Below are 22,370 nucleotides of genomic sequence, written 5' to 3' on the forward strand. Positions count from 1 at the left end.
TACACTTGTTACATACCCTCCACGAACGATAAGGAAACGTTACAGCGGGTAGGGGGGGGGGGAAGAGAGGTGAATCAGGGGCTTTAAATCTCCTTTGTCAGCTTGCGAGTTGCCGATTACGATAAGCGGCCATTACCGATAAGAACAGGTCAAGATGTATTGTGGACGGGGTGGCAAACAGCAACGACAACTTCAGGCAGGGATCCAAACAGGTATGTTAGGCTCCCGGGGGGGGAGAGCGAAAAAAAAAGCCCCCGTTTGGACACGGAAAGCAAATTAGCAAGGAGGGGCGCAAAAAATCAAGCACCCGTGATTAATTGGTATGGTTCGCAGGGTGGCAGGTTCACGATGACTTCCAGCTGTAGTGTAATTAACAGGTAAGACTAAAAATAGCCTGATATCTGTTGAACTTTGGCCCATGCTTTTTCCATAGCTGTACTTGTCTAGTGTGTTTACAATTATTTGAAAACAGCAGTTGAAAGTAACAAAACGCAACACTCATATTAATTTTTATGGCCATTGATTTTCAATTTATTTCACAAACACGCGTGTAACAAAAACGAACTAGAAACTTTTGTACATTTGCTAACCGACTAGCGTACATTGTGCGGGTTTGATTGGTAAAACCAAAATTTCAAAATAAAACTCTCCTAATGCACGCAACGCCCTTCATTGCGCTTTGTCACTTTAAAATTCACTTGCAAGCGATGGTGCACCCCAAAAAGGCACGGTCTACTTTGACCACACCGCACGAACAGTCCGTGGTAACAAGGCACCCTTTCGCCCCCCCTCCCTTCAACACACACACACACGTGTCACAGCACGCGAAGCTTGATGCAGCCCGCGTTCTTACAGTTTCCGCAACAGTTCGGTGGCCTCTTCGCGGCAGATCCGGTCGTCCTCGCACCGCACCTCGACGGCGGCGGCCCGCTCGAGCCACGCTTTCGCCTCGCCCGGCTGCTTCAGCGCCAGATGGCACTTGCCAAGGTACAGCAGATTGAGCGCGTAGAAGCCGGGCTTGATGGTTTCGGCCTTGGTGAAGCATTCCAGCGCCTCCGCGTACGAGGCGGTCGGTGGGTTCGGGGCGACCGAATTGATGAGCTTGCGGGTGATCCAGTTCACCTCGGACAGTTTGTAGTTGAACTGCCCGAGCATGTGCCAGATGCCCGGATCGGACGTCCCGTTCAGGGCGACCGCGCGCTGGAAGTGTTTCTGCACGTTTTCCAGCTGCTTGATGCGCTCGGTCACCCCGTCCAGGGCGGCCTTCTCGGACAGGATGGCGCCGTACCACTTGTTGGCGCCGAAGTTGTCCCCGTCCGTGTCCAGGGCGGCCGACGCGTGCCCGAACGCCTCCCGGACGAGCTTCTCCTTCTCGTCGTCGATGGTGGACTGCTTGGAGAGGAAAAACACGGTCCTGGCGAGGCGCCACTTCACCTCACAGCTGTCCCGTCCGTCCTGGTTGGTTGGGGGGAGAAACAAACAGGAACCACTGTTACATTCACCAGTTTTGCCAACCAACACTTTAGCTTACCGTTAGCTTCTCGATCATGTCCAGCGAGTCCTGGTACTGGCAGCTCTCGAACAGCTCGTCCAGCAGTTTCAACTCTTCGGCCGACATCGTGGCAGTAAAACGCAAATATCGATTGTTTATGTGTGTTTTTTTGTGAGCGCGAGCGAACAAAGGAGGCCACCCTACGCCTCCCACGATTGCCGTGTGCAACTGCAGCAACGGAACACCACACGAGGGAGAAAAGTCAAACGCCGCGTCACGTCACGTCAGAACGGAGGACCGTTGGAAAGTAAAACTCGACGCTCTGCGTAAAAGCCGCAACAGTCCCGGCCACAGTCACAGTTAGACTCGATACGAAAATGTGCCACCCTCCAGTGCTACTTTGTGTCATTCCTCTCCTCCCCCTCCCGGTAACTCCCCTGCTCTCCCAGTGCAGGGTAGATAATCACAAACACTACCAGCACACACCAACCGCACCACTGGCACTGCAACCAAAACCAAAGCGTACGGGCGCGAACGGAACCCGGCTACGCTACGGGTGGGGCGGTGGGTTCGAATATGGTGCCGAGGGTGTACACGTTTTATCAGAAAAACGCGCCGGCCACTATCGTCATCGAACGCTGCGCTTCGGCTTGCCGCACGAGAGTGGCTTTGGTGTGTGTGTGTTTGCGAAGTTCTACGATTTCATTGCCATTGAGGGGCCAAAGCTTCCTCAGTGTGAGTCGACGGGGCAGCTAGGGAGGGAAAGGCAGCGTGCCGCTTCCGATCGAACACATTGATTTGATGAATATGCAACGGTTTTTGACTTTTCAAACCAACCAGCACGCTCCTCTCGGGTGGGGTGGTTGGAAATGCTTCCGAGTTCAGGTGAGATATGCAGTTATTTTATTTACACCATCGATGGGTGCTTATCGGGTCGTTTGAATGTATTATTGAATAAAACTAAATATCGGGAAGATGAAGCATTGTGATGCACAGTTGAAATATCGTCCACACTGCTCTGTTTGGAGCAGTCTCAAGTATGTGTATATGAAAAATTGATTTTCTGCGTGACTCCTTCGTTCATGCATCTGCCCACTGTGCGCACATGGTCGACTTGAGGGTCGTGAAGCATTTCTTTTTACACACATTTATTTTAGTATCATAAACAATGCTAAACTCTCTTCAATAGTTTTGCATTGGTTCCACAATTTATTGACCGTTTCAAAATTAATTACACGAAATATAGATTACAAGATACAGGGTTTCCCACGATTTATTGGTTGGTTCCCTTCAATTTTTGGTGGGTTCTCATATTTTTTTGGTGCATTCCTGCGATTTTTTGGCTGTTTCTCAGAATTTTTTGGTACAATTGTATTGGAATTGTATTTTATTGTACAGGCGTACCCCGAGTTACGACCCTCTCGAGTTACGACGATTCGCAGATACGACGATTTTGATTTTGACAGTTAAAAGTTGTTATTGAGATGAAATTGATACATATTTTTGAATTTCTGTGCAGATAACCGATACAACCATATTTCCTCAGATTCCACAACTCCCCCATCTTGAATATGTTGTTGTTGTTAGTATGGTTTAGAGAGGCTTTGGCTCCTGCGGAGTTCTTTCGCCTAAACCCCATCTTGAATATCTATATTGTGTAAACGGCTTTTGGAGGAAAAATAATACATTATCGTATATTGTTTTACATAAAATATACGATTTCATAGATTCCGACTCTTCAATTTCATATAAACTTTATATTCACAGATATTCGACATACGACTATTTCGACTTACGCCTTGCTTTGGGACATTTTTTCGGTCCCAAATACAGTCGTATCTCGACCCCTGTATTGGGGACACCTGTATTGGATTGTATGGAAACGCACCAAAAAATGGGAATTGATCAATAAATCGTGGGAAACCCTGTATCTGGAAAATGATAAGAAATTAATGATGAAAAGAAATTAAATTTACTTTTGAGAAAATCATCAGCCGGAATTTGTACCCAAAATTTTTGAGAGCAAGATGTTTGCACACACACCAAGATTTTTGCGACCAAGAACTTTGCGACCAAGAGTTTTGCGACCAAGAACTTTGCGACCAAAATGTTTTGCGAGATTTTTGGCCCCAATGTTTTCGTTCACGTCTGAGGAGAATTAGGATGTTACTAAGTCAGGTTTAGCTTTTGAAGCAATATTGGAGATTGTATTCATATACAGGTATTCTCCGATGTACGCCATACGCAATATGAGCGATTTTGTTATACGCGATATTCTTAATTTGACAGGTCTTTGACCAAATTGTACTGATTTGATACATTAATTGATAAATGCAAAATAATATCCTTTTAATTGAATTTCTAAAACTACTACAACTACAAAAAGGTAAAACATTGTAATCTTCAGTTGGAATCAGATCTAGTATCTAAATAGGTGTTAGGTTACTAATACTTCTACTAACTGACTAATTGCTGGGATTAAAATCAGGTGTTCAGATGTACACACCGTTAAAAAGGCATATTTTGATATTGAGCATCACATTTAGTGTTAATATGACAAAGTTTCTCATAACGAATGTGGTACATTTTTTTAATTCAAGAATTTTGATCTTTGATACCAAATCAATTTATCTGTGTGCCATGATAATGTGTGAAAACATTATTTTTCCATTTTCAACTCCCGATTTCAAACCATTCACAACAACCCTGCAACATTGTTTATGGCATCTTCTTTTTTATGGCACACGCCAAAACACAACCCTAACTGTCAAAACTGTCAAAAGCTCGCCTGCTTATAGCCAGAGTGGCCAGATTATTTTTGCGGTTTTCGGTAGGCGCATCAAAATTTTATCGGTAGTTTTCGGTAGGATTTTAAGATTTTTTCGGTTGTTTTCGGTAGGCTTTGAAGTGTTGAGCGGGGGGAGGGAAGGGGGGTTGTCGGAGATGGAAGCTAATCTGTCCCATGAAGAGCAGCACGAGAAAATAACATCTTTTATTTATTTAAAGGAGATACTTTATATTTAGTTCATAGCGGTCACGTGAGGCCTTTCTGAAGTGTCGATCTGAAAATTGTACTAGGGAATTTAATCCAACAAATCGTTGGGACGCTCTAGCAGCAATCGAACGCGACATCGAATATGAAAAATATATGGGATTTTACATGTTCGATGTGATAACCCACAAATCGAACATGTGAAGTCCTATACATTTCCTATACATGTTCGATGACGTGTTCTATTGCTGCTAGAGCGCCGGGTTATATTATCTGTCAAATTGCATATAAAATTTTATCAGCGCGTTCGACTTCATGAAGTGCAGACACGGGCCTTAGTTGTCTCTGTTGATCTTCTGGTTCTAGTTGCTAGTGATTTCCATATAGAGTTTTATACATTAAGTGATTTGGGAAATGGTTATATGACTTTTTGGTTAGTATTACGAAAAAATCGATAGGAATACAGATAAATCGGTATTTCTGGTCACTCTGCTTATAGCACGTAGGGGTTGATTCTCGGTACGGGGCCTCGGGTACCATTACCGTTATTTTCATAACGTTCGCGTCCAGAGCAAGAGGCACACACGCAGCCGTACGCGCACTCGGTCCGTGTCCGTGTCGTCGGTCTGTTTGGCATCGCCGTACGGTATCGAAGGGAACCCCAAATTGACACTCCGAACATCCCTGCAGTCCTGCAGCGTTCCTTTTACACAAGTGTGTGCGTGTGTGTGTATGTGTGCGTAAAAGCCACACATTTGTTTGACCGTCCAGGTGTACGCTGCGGTGGTGTTTGTGTACAGGATAACGTTTTTTCGGGCGGAATTGTGCAAAGCTTTTCGCCCCCCAAAAACCACCCAACGCGTTGCTGTGTGGACGGCCCTGCCCGCTACGGTAAATGATTTTTTAATAAGCGTCTGAGCCGTATCGAGTCCCCGTATCGATAAAATAGTTTCGATCCGTATGACATCACAACGTGCACGGCTTTGTTGGTGTTGGTGGTGGTGGTAGCGTTGGGCCCCGTTGTTTGTTGCTATATACGAGCACAGGAACGAGCGGCAGGAACGCATCATCGCGCGTTCGATTGCAACGGTCGTAGCGCATCGATCTGCACTGGTGGTGCATCGGCCACTTTATCTTGGGCAACGCGGTATCGGTGTTTGATAATTGGTACCAATCGGCGCAAAGATTGGTTTGCGGGCTATCGGCGTTTAAAGATTTGCACCAGTTTGCCTGCCGATTGGAAGCAAAAATTGCTCTGTTGTGTACCAGCGCCAGCAGCGTTTGTGCAGTGTGACACAGTGTGTAGCAGTGTGTGCGTATGTGTTAGTGAGGTATTTAAACACAAAATTGCGTCAACGAAAATATCCTGCAACGAAAAGGGAAGAAAGTATATCCTTGACGACGCTCGGTGTGTGCTTCCGCTTGTTGACGAGCTTCCCCGGGGTGTGTCACTGTGGTCCGCGCTTGTGTGTGTGTGTGTGTGTGTGGTGTGCTTTTGCCCCCCCTCCGAGCGTGTGAGTGCGTGTGTGGATGAGGTGGCCGCGGCGTGGAAAGGAGGTAGAGCACCGCGAAAGAACGACGCCGCGCAATGAGTGCAATCAATAATACCAGCAGCAGCACCAGTGGCAGTGGCAACCACCACCACAGCACCAGCAACAACAACAACAATGCCAGCAGCCGGCACCAGAAGCTGGAACAGCAGGTAAGAGCAGACGATAAAGGGGATGGTAGGAGAGGAGGGGGGGGGGGTGGAAGGGGCAAATGAAACATCTTAAGAACTTCATAGCCCCGTCCAGAGCGCTCCCCGGTGAAGTGGACGGTGGAATCAAGCCGAAAGGTCAAAACGGCTTCGACGCAGCACAAACAGACTCACACACACACACACGACCACACTCACACAGTTGTAGTTTGCCATGACAGCTGTTTTGTTTGGGTTTGTTTTTCCTATAGTTTTATTGTTGTTTGGCCCATGGTGGAGGGGTTGGCAGCTGGGTGGTGGTGTTGTTAGGTGGAAAAGTTTTATCTTTCGCACACAGAAATGCATTCTGTTCAATGGTGGGTGGGGGAAATAAAATCGATCATCGAGAATTTCATATCGTTTTCGAAATGGTTTCGAAAGTTGTTTACTTTAACTATTTCTTGATTTTATTTATTTATTCATTTATTTGTTTATCAAGATTTGTCTAGTTTTATGTCTTATTTAATGCCAGTTTCTAGTCTGCGTTGATCTTTTTTTATCTGAGATAATTTTTGGAATTAAAATAATATTCTTATATTTCTTTCTTTAACAAACTTGCAGCAATACCTTGTTTATATCTTTTATTTTCTGCCAGAAATAGTTATTGTAGTAACGCTAAGTTAATTTTGTTCGTTGATCTTATACTATTCTAACGATTTACATATCTTCTTCTTCTTCGATTTGGCGTAAACGTCCTGTGCGGACATGTCGGCCTATAAACATGTCGGCTTTCGAGACTTCATTCAGTACCATGCAGCCGGATAAGTCAGTCCCAGTTATAAGGGGAGACGGTCCTTTCTAGGATTGAACCCGTGACGGGCATGTTGTTAAGTCGTATGGGTTAACGACTGTACCACAGGATTGCTATTCACCATCAATTCAGGTTAAATATGTTTCAAAGCCTAAAGCATTATTAGTATAAAGAGCTAAAATGTGTTTATAAAACGATGACATCTTGAAAAGATTACAACAATTGAGTTATAAAATCTGAACGAATGATTTTTTGAAGCAAAATGTCAAAAAAATATTCAATAAATAAAATATATTCCGTTCTAATTGAATGAAAGAACAATGTAAAAGTTTTGAAGTAAGAGATGTAAGAGATTGATGTTTGGAAAAAGTAAAATTTAAAATGTATTGAAATAAGTTTAGTTTTCAAAGGAAGTTCATATAAAGTGCTCTGTTCATCTTAAGTATTTACAGTTCGTGTTTATTTATCAAAACTGTGTGTGATTTATTATGCTTCAATAGACAAGTACAATCCATGAATGTAATTTCCAATAGTTTTTTTATTATTAATTTAATTTATAAACATAAACGCAGGTTTCATGATGTTTTTCCTTTATTAATCGTAAGTCTGTCGCTTTTAGGTCTTAGGTTTTCAGGAATGCAATTATTAATTTTGCAAGTACATATTGAATAAGTGTCTTAGACACCTTCCTTAGCTCTAGAAAGGCAATCCCTTTCGATATCTCCACGAATCGACACACTGTGCTTTCTCACAGCCTGTGATTTTTACCACAAAGTATGCACAATATTCAGCAAAACTGTGAACTAGTTCGCTCGTAATTCCACCTTCACCAAACCACATACTATCTCCACACACACACACACACTGTAAGCGTATAGTAAACGCGCTTTGTTTGCATTACGACCCCCCATCCAGCGTGACTTGCTTAGCAAGTCGGGGTTGTATTTTTTTATTTTTATGGAACCCGCTCGTTTTGTCTCCACCGCTCCCCCGTTATCTTGCGCAAATGTTAGACGCAACTTTGTTAGCATATCCCAAATAAACGTGAAAAAAGACCTAATACTTCCTATGAATTGCGCCAAATTCCAGCGGACGATGATGCAGAGAAAACTGCGTTCTGGGAACCGGATCCGAAACCAGCCAGCCTGGCAAGGGTATTTGCAAACCTGCCACGATCTCCATTGCACTTGGCTGGTACACGCGCAATCATCAGCGTACGGAGAACTGGATGGTGTGGTGTCCAGCTTTAATGGTGCTGCTTAGATTGAACCCGGAGGCTTTTTTTACTGCTGGTGCTGCTGCTGCTGTCCCTGGGTACGGAACCGTGCTTGTTCCAACTGTCCCTTCTGGGCGGAAGGGGGGAGTGGTTTTTTTTTGTTTTTTTTTTCTTTCCCTTCGCTTCAATTGCGCGGCACAGTAATATGCAAGAACCGGACGTTCAACTAGGTGACTCACACGATTCCCAATCCATTAGCGAAACGACGAACCGAATGGTGGAAAGGTTGGTGTGGCAGTTGCCCTGATGGTGGAGCGAGGGTTTGGGGGGGTCGAACGTCTGCTGCTGACCTCAATGTCTGTCCGGTTTATGGGCTTCCCTTAACCGTTTATGTAACGTTGTGCTTCCTCTGCCCCGGTTGAATAGATTGTTTTGATGGAAACCGTAAACGTGCCTAAGGTGGGACTCGGAAAGCAAGAAGGAAGGACAAGGGGGAAGCAACTGTATTTAAATCGCGTTTCGTTTACTACAAACAGACACATTCTATTCGCGGCAACAACACTGCACGCAAGTTGTAAAATGCGCCACCGTTACCGTTTGATGGTTTGCTGTATTTTCACCCTGGTTTTGTTTAACGATACGTTTAAATGCCATTTTAATAGGTTATGCCGTCGCTTGAAGGTGTCCATTTGCACCAACATATAATTTTTTTCATATTTCTTTGCTTTATTGAAGGATGTTAAAATTCTGGTTAGAATTTTGCATCATTAAAGCGTAGTTTTATTACAATATGATTCAGTTTTATGCAAAATTTCGTACATTTCTGTAATATTTGGTCGTCTTTTAATTCAGTTGAATAATACACAACAACACAGACTCATAACTTAACATGATTTACTTGAAGATCTGGAAATTTACATGAAACAGATAATATAGAAAATTCCCCCTCGCTCCAAAAGCCGACGGCTAACGGGGCTGAGGCTATTCCGGCAAAGCCGACCACCACCAATAACGTTGATGATCATGCAAACAGAAAGCTCGCTCCCGTGTCAGTTGTTTCCTCCCCACCCTGGAAGGAGGTCAAAACGAATCGATTTCTTGCCTTCCTCCCCCCCACCCTTTTTCCCATTTCGGTCTGTACGGGAGCTTGGGCCGAGCCTGCCAGGGACCGGAGTGGGGGAAAAAAAGCTTAGTCATCTAAGTCCCCATAAAGTATGCATTCGACATTTGCCGACGCCACGCGGCCCCACGGGATGGTGGTGAGGCTGTGTTTGTATTGCTGCCCGCGCTTCTTAGGCCGTATTTTATATTCGTCACACATTGTTTGTTCTTTTTCTCCGTACCAAAAAATTTTGCATTCAAAGATAAATCATGAATTGCGCCGACCCCCGGCTTTAAACAATTTCGTTTGCATAGAAATGAAAAGCTCTCGGCTTCTCTTGCCCAAATCACTCTCTCTCCCTTTCTGTTTTTTTGTTGCTTTATTTCCTTCTCTGTTCTTTTCCATCTTCCTTCACGCATACACGCATATATTTCGTTTGTTTTGCTTTTACCATTTTACCACCGTTTGCCAGGAAGTTGCCCCCAAACTCCGCTTTCCAATGGTTGTTCGCCCAGTTTCCGGTGCTGTTTAAAATGAAAAAAAAAAGAAAAGCAAAGAAAACACTTCCCACCTCTCCATACCTTCCTTTTGAGGTCAACCGGATCGATCGGACGACGACCACCCGCAACGGGCGCAGCATCGAATTTGAAATCAGCATTTGATTGATTTTGATGTTTTTTCCCCTTTTCTTTTCGATTTTACGTCCAATTGACGGGGGGAAATTGAAGCAAGTGAAAAGAAGTGCGTTTGGCCAAAACTTTCCTACCCAAACGCCACCACAGCTGACACGGAGAGTGCCCGGCACCCGGTTACGGATCGGATTAATTATCGGCTGGCAAGAGTAATGATGGAAACAATTTCGTTGGCAGCAAATGGCCGTTCGAAATCGATTCCGCCAGAAAGGTGAAAATCCCTTTGCCCGATTGCGCTAGGATCTGCCCGAGAAAGTCGGCGAGAAGCAAACAATGGTTTATCGTGTTCTGTTTCCCTCTCTCTCTCTCTCTCTCTCTTTCTTTCTGGCTGCTTTTCACCCTTTTGAGTGTTCTTTGTTCTGTACACCAGCAGCAGCAGCAGTACCGGACGCTTGGGGAAAGAGATTACGCGAACTGAAATTAATTAATGTATAAAGGGGATCAGCCAAATGGACAGGAACGAACAGCAGCGCAATTCGTGCTCTTTCAGATGGAGCGCTTTTCGGGAAAGGTGTTCGATGGCTACTGTTAAAGATAAATGGCAAACCAGCATATCAATGTAATGAGTAGTATCGATACAGGCATTGCAATACCTGGTTATCAATGAAATTAAATTTCGATGTTCTACGGTTCAGATCAATACGGTGCTGGCTGATACCCGTTACGTGCGTTACCGCATAGCGGGCATTGCGTTAACGATAAGCAAACGCTTCACACTGGGCTCAATAATGTGGGAATATATCTGAAGCGACCATCTGACGTTGTTTTTAGGATTATTTACACCTTTCAAACAAACTTGTACGAATGTTTTGCAATTGTAATTTATATCAAGGTAGCTTAGACCCGTTTTGGGAAAATACCCGCTTGTATCTCTTATTTTTTCAATAAAATATAAATTATACAATTTGATAGAAATTATCCATTTTGGGGTTTTACGATTTCAGCTAATTTGTGCTAATATAAAGTTTGACATTTGGCTTCGACACTCCATACAAACACACGCCAACCTAAGGAGTTAGGAGTAACGCGCATCACATTTGTTCCTGCTTGCTAACTTGGAAGGCTATATTTCTTCGTGAGAATTTTGAAAAACAGGAAACTGCTGACAGGAACGATTCATTAGCCAGTAGCATATTTAGGAACTAGATCAGACTGTCTGTCTGTCAAAAGGCTTGAAGTGACTTTGGTCATGATGGACTCTTTCGTCACTACACTAGATCAGAGCAGGTATTGTATCAGTTCCTTCATCGAAACAGGTTTACAATTCGTTTCTTGACTGAGACAGATTCAAGCACAATTCTTGAATTGAAATAACATATGGAGGAGCTGCAGGACTGGTGTGGGTTCAGGATCAGTTCCAGGACTATTATGGGTTTAAAATGACTACCAGGCCCGATAAGTGTTCGGGGAAGCTGATATGGATAACTCCACAACTGGTATGGATCGGGGATCATTTCCAGGGCCAGTATAAGTTCAAGATCATTTCCAGGAATGGAAAGTTCAATACCAGTTCTTAGCCTAGTAGTAATTCTGGTTTAGTTTCTGGATCTTTATGGGTTGATGAGCACTTCCAGGACAGGTTAGGGTTCAGAATCAGTTCCAGGTCCATTATGGGTTTAAGTTGACTTCCAGGACCGGCAGGTGATCTGGATAAGCTCCAGGTCTGGTATGAATCCAGGATAACTGCCAGGGCCAGTATGCGTTCAAGTTTAATTCCATGAATGGTAAAGCTTCTGTATAAGTTGCAGGATCAGTATGGAATCAATACCAATATCAATTGATTGAGTCTTAGTGGTTCAGGCTTAGCTTCTGGATCTTTATGAGTTGGGAAGCAGTTCCAGGACCGGAGTTCAGAGTTCAGGATCAATTACAAAATGGGATCTGGTATCTGGTAAATGTATCTTTTCTAGAGCCAGTATGGTTTCAGAATAACTTACATGATCGGTATGATTTCAGGATCTATTCAAAACCCAGTATGGGTTCTAGTAGCAATTCTAGCATAGGTTTGGATTGGGCATCAGTTCGACTACCAATTAAGATTCAGTATCAATTGTTGTTCCTTTCGGATTTAAGGGACACCTGGAAATAGAGATACGTAGCCATGTAAACGGGTCAAAATAGATAATATAAACAATGCTCAGTCGTGAACTTCAGGTTGAGTCTTATTTCGTGCTAGGTTGTGGGTTTTGTATTCAACATAAACATAAACATCAACAAAATCTTCAAATCGGTTGCATTACCTTCACGGAAAAGCAAGCACCTAGCGTGTCAGCCCTCGTTTTTTCAGAGCTCAATTTGTCAGTAACAAATAATGTTCAATATAAGCAAAAATATTACAAACCTAACGCGTAGCCTACACATGTACTTTGCTGTCATGGAAACCAGGCCACATAAACCGGCTTTCAACATCAACCGCCTCAAAAGCCATGTCCATAATGTTGGCCCTATCGGCGCCCCATAGCAACCGAGACCCTCTTCCGTTGAGTTGTTGCTGTTTTTCCTTGTTCATTCCACATCAAGTGTATATATTTTCCAAAATCTAATCAATCTCCATTAGAAATTCATTAGCCGTGTGGCAGTCAATTTTCCACGAAAATCGAATATCCTTTCAACACACGGTGGTACCCGCTCCCGCGATTGAATGTTTCGAAACACACAGTAAATAACAAAACAAACAACATGTAGTAACTACTGCTCGGAAGAAATTCTCGAATTTTCCACAAGCTTTGCTCCCTTTTGCTCGTCCATCATCCTTCTTGGTTGCTCGGGCAACACCGTACACGGTCGTGCTGTAGGGAAGGTTAGATTTTGGTTGGGGACACGTGATAATGTTGCTACCTCTTTAACGCCCACAAACACCCGATTCGAGGGAGGTCGGTCGGTACCGAACCGCAAAAAAGGGACAACAACGATGTCGTTACAGTCTCGCACAGAATATCAGGCACACACACACACACCCCTAAAGGCACACGGGTGGTAAAGTTGTTTGCGGGATTTGGGTAATATGCGGGTTTCGTTGTTGCCTTGGTGTCAGGGAAAGCTGGCAAGTCGGAAAATCGTGAAATTGCTTGCCACGTTACTATGGTAGCTTTTTGGGAAGCATAATTTTGACTGAAATAAAAAAAAAGGAATTTGAAGGCTAAATGAACTATTCAAAACTTCAGCTCAATTACTTCCCTCAGTCGTTAAATCGAGCAGTAACGAATACGAACGAAAAAGTTCAGAACGAGAGTGCGTTTGTTGCCAGGATTCAATCCCAAAAATAAAAAATGGAACACAAACACTATCGTCAGCGGTGTGCCAAGCGGGAGACGATTTCGTCACGTTACGTTCCCGCATTTCACAAGACTAGACAAAGTTGCAGTCCGATGTAGCACCGGATTGTGCATTGCTTCTTCAACGCTTCCCGGTGCTGAGCAAACAGACTTAAGCGTCTTTTTTCGTTTTTATTCACTACTTTGCGTACCGTTTCTCCTGTTCCTCACTACCCCTGTGGATCGTCGCCTGTCTCGGTGAGTGAATAGAAAATGGTAACGATTTTTCTCCAACTTTTCATAAACCGAGCGTCGGCGCGACGAGCAGTACAAGTAACAAACGCGCGTACGTGAAGCAACAAACCCGGGATGTGGCCCGCCTGTCCGCGCCAACCGAATCGAACGACAAAGTTGTTTACGTTTTTTCCATACACGCCTAGTAGCAACTTCATTCGGGGCGTATGTTAATATCACCCAAAAGAAAGAAAAAAAACCTTTCGCGCATAAATTCTTTACGCTGATGGACGTTTCTGGAACGCTATCCATATGCGGACGGTTATGCTTAACGAGCTGGCTAGAAGTTTCCAGGATTGCTTTCCTCTCTTTTTTGTCTGGTTGTTGTAGTCGTTACTTTCTTTTTGTGTAGACGATGATGCAGCTCGCTTTGCAAAGTATGCTTTCTTTTGTGTGAAGTATTTGGTGGACGGAATCGAAAAGAAAACAAAAATCAATCAAAGCGATGACTATGACAGGTTGAGATTGAGTTGCGAATTGAACAAAGTTTTGGTACCTGCTGAGTCTTTTAATGCAGCGTGTTATTTTTGTTCCGGAATTCATACTGATTCTGTGTGAATGCCTATACTTTACAGGGGAGTTTCAAGTCAATTTTCAATTCAATCTTCAAACAGCATTATTAACTGCTTGCAAGATGTTTTTCAACAGCACGCCACGTCTTGTATTTGCATCACAATACAATTTCAATTCTTTTACATAATTTTCAATACACCATAAAGAGCTGCTAAACTCAGTCCAGCTTGAGACGTGATGAAAATCATACTTAAAAATTAAAAATTAAGTTGATGGAAATGAAACATTAGAAATGAAAAATTGTCAGAGTGATATTGAATAAAGTTTTGCACGCGGTGAAAAACATTGTTTACATTCGACCGGAATGAAGCAAATACACCACTTGACAGCTGTTGAAAAACATCTTGGATGCGGTGAATGATTATGCGCACATTCGAAAGAGAGTTGAAAAACCCTGTATAATAAATTTTAATTTCTTTAGCATGATTTTCCACACTTCTACTGTCAATGGGTGATGAGATCCGACTCCAACCCTCGGTGAAAATACGATGACAGCAGCCTGTTCAAGTGTTGAAAATCATGCTGAAGATATTAAAAATTATTATGATGGAAATGATGTATCGGAGTGATATGGAATAACATTTTGCGGGCGGTGAAGAATAATGTTTAACTTCGAAATTGACTTGAAAAACACTGTAAATCTCCTTAAAGGCAAATCTTTCAAATTTATTTGATCTTTTGGTTGTATCATTTACTTTTTTTTGTTATAAATCAATATTTGTTCTTCTCTGACCAAAGTTGGTACATTTAACTCTTATTGGCATGTATTAATTATACTGTAGTTTGATGGTTTCATATGGTGATGTCAAATACACGGCTTAGTTATAAGCCCTGGAGTCCGGCCGTACCTAAAGAACCGCTCAGAACGAACGCATTCGATTGATTAATTGCAGACTTTAACTATGGTTGCCAATAGACACCTGAAACCTCTCAAAACCGTAAGCCAAATCCATTAAAAGCTAATTAGTATTAACCTTCCCTACGAACTATCGTTCCAGAAAGGAGCTTTCGATTGGATTCAATTATATTTTCAAACGTTAAGTGAAAAGTTGTCATCATATGACACGCTTCATTAATTCGCCAATGGAACCAGAAGACGACTTTGCAAACAATATGCTCAATTGTGTGTAGCAACAGTGTGATTGACATGTTTCCACTGCACATGGCTTAAGGGATTTAATCAATACATTAAATTAATTGCTTTACTTTCGTTGCATTATTCACCGTACACGTGTGTTTGCGCACGGGCTACCGGCAATAATTTATTATTGCTCAAGAGTCAAACCATATATACCGCTTGAATAATGACGCCACGGTGTACTGTCAGCGCATGTAAATCCCTGGTCATCGTCGGGTATAAGCCGTGCGGATCCTTGTTCTCTCTCCACACCAGCTGAAGGGGAGATCCCCGAGGAATAAATCTGCATAACAAATGTGTGTCATTTCATTTTTGTCGCATCGGTAACAGTCCCACCCAGGGGAAGCGTTTTATCCGCTAAGGCATATTCCACCTTCCTGTGCCTGTATTCAATTAGTAGCCATGTGCGGCTCGCCATTGTGCGTTGTCGCCCTCCACTACCGTAACACATTTAATCAATGGATTTAAAAAACTTCAAAAGGCAATGGTGAAGTCCCACCAAAAGCACACAAACCGTAAGCTACTTTAAAGTAACGTTATTAATTGGAATCATACGTTTCCCATCCTCCGGGCCGTCCCACTTTACGAAAAGCTCGCCATCGACTAGCGCAACCAAGCTGCTGGCGTAAAGGATTCTCCAAACTTTGTCGTTCTGTTTCCTCTCCCTCTAGCCCTTTCTATTTGGCGTCTTGCTTCCTTCCTACCGGCTCCCAAGCTACACAGTTCCAGTTGTTGTCGATATTGCTGCCTCGCTGCTTCGCTTCCGAGTTCGAGGGACGTACGTCGTGGACAGAGCTCTGTTGTTTCGCCGAAGACGGGTTTATGCTCGGTCCAACGAACCTTTGCTTCCGGGCATGTTTGGAAACCGTAAATTCCGTTGCCGGTTGCTGCTTACCTGGAGAGGAAGGGGGGGGGGGGGGAGTGGATGGGTGTTGGTGAATAATTGAAATTTTTCGTCATCGTCACTCGTTTCGGGCCGCTCCGTCGGTGGTGCTTTGTAGCCACGTTTTGCTTCAATTTATGTAAAATTTGGCTCTTCCCTCATCGTGCTGTCCTAATGTGTGCTGAAATATTTAAAAAATGGTTTTTGTTTAACAATATTGTTCTTTTAATTTTATTTTTTATGAGAATCTGTGCTGGGGTCTCTGCCGCTCTAAGATAGGACAGCGTAATTTACGTATTAAAAGATTACTTGTTTTACAAAACAGCAAAAACAAACAAACTACATACACACACCATCCGGTCTTCATTTTTACTGCTAAAAAATGAATGATTACCGGCCCTAATATATCCAATGCCCGCTCATTACCGGCTTACGGACTTGCGCGACTTCAGTAAAGCAAGCAATAGCAAACGTTCACAACACGCACACACAGTAGGTGTTAATAAAAATTAAACCTAATGGTAGCAAAAGGCAACAAACCCCTGACCTTCAGGCAGTTATTAAAATCCAGAACCAGACAAGGCAGGTGTAGGTCCCCGTCCCTTCCACAGAGGACAAGCATAATTAAGGTACTGACTGTGTGGGAAAAAGGAAACCTGCCCAAGAAGGCCTTCTCCACAGTTGTACCCGTATGTTCCTTTCGCCACGTCATCGTGGACCAAAGTGTTCAAGCGATTATGTTTTTCCCCTTGGCCCTTGTCCGGCCCGGGACGCACCATACAGCAACATGCACAAGTTATTACAACTTTGTGCAAAAACAGGACGAAACAAAGACGAAAACGAAAAATCACGGGACTCACAACCTTTCCTAGAAGCCGGTGCCAATTTTGGGGGGCAGGAATTTAGGTAAACTGTGTGTGTGTGTGTAATAAACAAACAACCAAAGGCTGGCGATGGGAAACCCGGAGCCGATCGATAGGTTGGTGGTTCTTGTTGGTTCGGTTGGAAAATGTTGTTGTGATAGGATGAGGGCTTTTAATTGTGTTGGACAGTAGTAGTAGCCCTGCTGCAGGTATTGCTGTAACCGCGGGTTTGTGGTAATGTTCGGTTTTAATTTGTACGGTTTTGTTAGGAGGACATCGCAATGAAGTTGTGGAGTTAATTTTTGTTGCTTGAGCTTCTGCGCTTTTTTTGGAACGATGACCTCTGGTGAAGTTTTCCTTTTTAGCCGGTAATCTGGCAGGTTATCGTGACTAATTGCTCGAATCTAATAAGAATTGATAATATTTTCGATTGATACGTGATTTAAACTTGGACATTCATATTAAAATGTATCTCATTTTTGGCCATTTTTGGTAATGTTGGTCTTAAGGCTTCGATAGGATTGTGAATCATTGTTTCAAAACTTTATATAAAACAAAAACTGTCATATAATTTTATTCAGTTTAGGGAAATACAGTCTGTTCCAGAGATACGCGGTTTATGCTTTCCCGAAGAATTGGCGTAACTAGAATATCCGCGTAAGTCAAATTTCACGTTTTTCGGCTAAAATGCATTTAATGATATGTTTATATGTCTGACTTTTAAGCGAATTATTGTTTTATACTATTCATACTATTTACACTACATTGGACAATTCTTGAAGCAAATTGTACCAATTACACCCAATAGCCAAAAACTGACATCAGCTGTTGCGTTCATTAAAAAATGGGAAAATGCCATTTTTATCCGTGAACTTTCCCCAAAAATACCCGATTTGCTACATCAACGCTACATCACAACAATAATGTTGTGGTTCATAGGGCAAATTTGATTGGATTGTGGATCGGTGGTTAATATAACGATAAGCAATATTGTGATTCATAATGGAGACACACTTTCAGTCGCAAAATATCAAATTTCACATTAAAAACTAGTTGAATTCGTACTCCATCCCATTGATACATAACAGTTGTCTGTAGAACAACCAAATCTTTATTGATCCTCGCCTGGAGGAGGTTGTTTTACAGCGATGTTGGTTTATCCAATCCATCGCTTTCCACAAACATCAACTGTAAGACGACATATGGCTGATTTCACTCCAAAACCCCTTTATTTTTATGCCAATCTTTATTTCCTTCCAATGCCATTTCACGCCGTAGTATGTGATGTCATCTGTAATGGAATAAAGTTCGCCCGAAGCGAACAAGCAAACATGCTCGGTAGGATTTACCACGACACATGAAAACCTAATTTAATCATTTCCACCACAAACCAAGCTTACCGCTTGAGAAAACAGTCAAGCTCGGTACTAAAAAAAAAGGGAACGCAAAAATGGGCTGACTCCTTAACGTTCGGCAAACGCATTCGATCGTTCCGGCTTCAGGTTGTACCTTCCGCTACCTAGAAAAAGCGTCCCGAAAGCTTAGCAAAGGTACAGCGGTGGGGCGCACCTGTATAAAATATTCATAATATTCACCCCCGGTGCGACGCCGACCAAGATGACAACGAACGCCGGCGACCTTCCCAACATTTATTGGTTCTATTTTTAAACGATAAAGTGTACAAACCGACGTCCTTCGATTCGGAGCTTCGCAGCGTATGCGTGTTTCATTTTTCATACCGCACACTCCTTCTAGAGCGTCCTGCTTTGAGAGTGTAGTTTCCGTTCTAGGCGAACACTTCCCATCACGATTGGTGCCAATCCGAGGTGAAAAAGTTGCACCGAACCCGAAGCAAGTACAAAGGGAGCCAATCAAAGTTGAGGTTATTGTAATAGAGTAAGCCGTAGCAAAATGCCCGACCCTGGGGGTAGGATAGTAGTAGGTCCATCCATGTGCCGTCAGGCGAATACGGAATCGAAATAAATTGAAATTATTAATTCACAATGGTGAAGATGTGGTGCGAGGTGTGGGACTTTCCTTTTTCGAAATTGGAAAACTTACACCCCGAGGCAGACTAACCCGAGTTGCGTAAGTGTCGGTCCCTATCGGATCGAATGACTTGTACCTTGTGGCCTAATTGACAGCTTTACACGTGTGATGTGGGAGCGAGGCTTCAAACGGCATCGGTTAACGGAGGCAACAATTTAATTACACCGAAAATCTCACCCACCTAGCGAACTTTGCCTACGTTCCGTTTCGTATTGTGCCGATGTTAATTTGATTCCGCTCTGCTTCGCTCTGCCCATTCCCGCGTAAGCAATGCTCAGTGACACTTGAGTGTTGCTGTTTGTGGTAGCGGTTTGTGGCAAGCGTGGCAAAGAAACTTAAGAGCTTCAGCGGATGCTTCAGGACAGATTCGCTCAAGGATACTTTTGCAGACGCGCGTCTGTTACTGGTTGCGTACTTGCTACGCCGTGTGTCCTGTGCTGTGTGTCAGTCGCCCCAATGACGTGACACTTTTGATGAGGTGGGGGTGCGAAACGGTGCTTGAGTGCTTCAAGCAGTAGAAATCGTCCATTCAGCCATTAAGTGTGGCGTGGCAGGTAAACTGACACGTTTGCTGTTGAGCACTCAACGCTGAGCGGTAGAATTGTTCTTCCCCGCGTGGCATTTATATTGCCCGTCCTGTTTCGGCGGAGCTGCAGTCTAAGTATAAGTACACTTAGTATTCGCACGAGCGAATGACCATGCTTTTAGCACCTTTCAACGGGTGTGTGTGTCACACAAGTGTCACATTAATTATTATTGCCCTAGCAAGTGTTGTGGTTTTGGAAAAACAAAACATTAAACATACGTGCGACGTATCGTAAAGCATTAGACAATTCTTGTGTAGCTTCAAGGACTATTGAATAATGCGTGTCTACTTCCATTTTCATATCTTGAGGTTACTCAGTGAGGTACACACAGAGTCAAAATGAGTGTTTGAATTGAATTCTGAGTTGAATGAGCAATGAATGAGGTGAGTTAAAAAGTCGCGATTTTTTTGAGTATGATATAACTGATATCTCACTCACAATAAGCTAATGGATTCATTCTCACTCACAGCGGAGAATAACACACTCAGAGTGTATTAAAACATTCATGAGTGAAATAACACATTTGAGCGTAAAAAGTTATTTTCCGACTAGCAATAATTTTGCAGCAGTGTGTCATGACTCTTCCCAAGTAAATTAGCAATGGAACTTACCATTCTAGCTCATTACTCACTAATTTACACATGCCACTAAGTGATTGTACGATACTTCATGTGTTTGGAAAGGCATAAAGTATTGTTATACAACCTATAATTCAAATCCCAAGTGTTTAGTATAGCACATTAGCTCATTGAAACCTAAACGACCAATGTTATTCAAATAAGAAAATTATATAATTTTGTTTATATTGCGTTGATAATTTGAATACACCGTTATTAAATTATAAGTCCTAAGAAATGATTTACAGGGATTCTCCTGATGTTTTTGACACTTTCTGACAGGAAGATTATGGGAAATTTATGCGATGAAAAGCGGACTCTACGGCACCTTTTTCTGATAGGATTACTGGAAATTCCAAAAGAATTTCAAATGAGCCTGTCCAAAAAGGGGGTCGTAGAGTTCACGCCTCCCTTAAATAAATCATTTTTTGCAAGAGCCAAAAGCGCTGTCAAGAAAATATCCCAACATTATGAGAAACCCCTAAAAACCCTTCATCAATAATATTTTTTTGTAGATAATTTTAATTAGTGCAAAATACTACCAAGAAAGATATTTAAAACAAACATAAAATGACAATAAATATCCCCAATGCCATGCAAATTTAAATTCATTGCACAAGCATTGCAAATATTTATCGTTCAAAAATGATTCTATCTGCCTTCTCATCAAAGAAATCAACCCATAACCCGCGGGCTTTCTCCTCAAGCTAATTAAATGCTACGCAAAAACCAATCACCCACTAAGCAAATATTAATTAAAATCTGTTCTCATTGAATACAATCCACACCACTCGCTCGCTGTCCTTCTGCTCCCAATACGCAACCCCTTTATTACACCAACCATTTATGGCAATAATAGTTGGCAGCACGAGATGCAGAGGAAATACTACTCCAGTCGCTGCTATAAACGTGATTTATTCCTCTCGTAGCGTAGTGGTGGTGGGATGGCTGGTGCGGTGTACGCGTGATCATGTCGCACAGTGAGACCGTTCCTTTGTAGCGTTCGAGTTGTTCCCGTTCCCGCGGGAGACACGACTGTGCCTGTATCCACTGCCTAGCGCGGTGGATGGGTTTGGCGCGAAGTGTTTGATTGCGACCAGGTATCTTCCATACAGGGCTCGATCGATCGATTGGCGCTGCGGACGAGATGGGTAAATAATGGTAAGGGGAGCAGCGTGTGTTCGTGGAGGAAACACTGAGCTGAATATAAATCATGCCACGGCTTATCGAAGGGTTTGAAGCTGTAACGATGTGTGTGTGTGTTGAGAGCAATGCTCAGCAGTAGTACCAGCGGTAAGGACCTGCTGGGAATTGAATGTGGCATCCACGCTCGGTAAGCTGTCGTTGACGGTTTAGAGCTTTCGTTAGACATGTTTATACCTAAGCTAGCGCCAAATTAACTATCTGCAATGCAGCCCCGCCGACCCAGTGGATGTGGTTTGAGGAGGAGGAGGAGGAGGAGAAGTCGTGGCAAAGATCGTTGGTAAATGATGGTGGTGTAATCTAAAATTGTGTGCTAATATATGCATCTCGCGTCTAGACAGGCGGCATTTGCGTGGTAATGATGATTATTATATCCAATTTTGTTTGAAGTTTCCTTGGAGGAATGTTGATTAGAAAGAGAAAACACATTGCAAACACTTTTGGGCATTTATTGTTCTAATTATGGTTATATTTAAAAATTAAAAATATAAAAAAAATCCTAACAAAATGATTGATTTGTGTTAAAAAAAGCTGTTTTAAAAATGATTTTAATTACTTATCGTATACATGTAATTGAAAGTAATATTATTACAATTCTTAGTTATTCTCGAAAAGATTAATAATCCACAATAAATAGGTGTTACCTACTATATTTTTACTTCGTCTGCCCTAAGTAAGCATTTAATATTCACTCAATAGTGCGTATAATGGCATTACTGCGTCACATTCACTTTCATCCTCAATCAAACAAAAGTACGCAACAATTGTAATACTTCTAAGCGCTCATCAGAAACCAATATGATCCCTCGAAAGGTGTAATGCCCGGCTTAGCCGTTGCGTCTCATACCAAAAAAACAAACCCTCTAGCCCAGATTAGGGGCCCGAATCAATACGCCCTCAAATGGACGCCCCCAAACACTTCACAC

General features: G+C 42.8%; 2 protein-coding genes across 3 annotated transcripts in view; one reads left to right on the plus strand and one right to left on the minus strand.

Moving 5' to 3' along the window:
• Positions 1–503: 503 nt before the first annotated feature.
• Positions 504–2,084, minus strand: LOC120901777 (regulator of microtubule dynamics protein 1-like). Its single transcript, XM_040310016.1, has 2 exons — positions 1,532–2,084; positions 504–1,455 (listed from the first exon to the last, which is right to left on the minus strand). The coding sequence occupies exons 1-2, from the start codon at positions 1,616–1,618 to the stop codon at positions 850–852; spliced, it is 693 nt and encodes a 230-aa protein (XP_040165950.1). The 5' UTR covers positions 1,619–2,084; the 3' UTR covers positions 504–849.
• Positions 2,085–5,032: 2,948 nt separating this feature from the next.
• The window catches only part of LOC120901776 (protein king tubby), a 30,865-nt gene continuing 13,527 nt past the window's right edge, over positions 5,033–22,370 (plus strand). The window contains exon 1 of one of the 2 annotated variants that reach the window (XM_040310014.1): positions 5,033–6,186. In XM_040310014.1, the coding sequence (XP_040165948.1) occupies positions 6,073–6,186 (114 nt within the window). In that variant the 5' untranslated portion in view covers positions 5,033–6,072. Of the gene's footprint in view, positions 6,187–21,378; positions 21,403–22,370 lie in introns of those variants that run through there. The other variant, XM_040310015.1, reaches the window with a different exon arrangement.

This window comes from Anopheles arabiensis, chromosome 3 (genome assembly GCF_016920715.1).
Source record: "Anopheles arabiensis isolate DONGOLA chromosome 3, AaraD3, whole genome shotgun sequence".
NCBI classification, from domain to species: Eukaryota; Metazoa; Arthropoda; class Insecta; order Diptera; family Culicidae; genus Anopheles; species Anopheles arabiensis.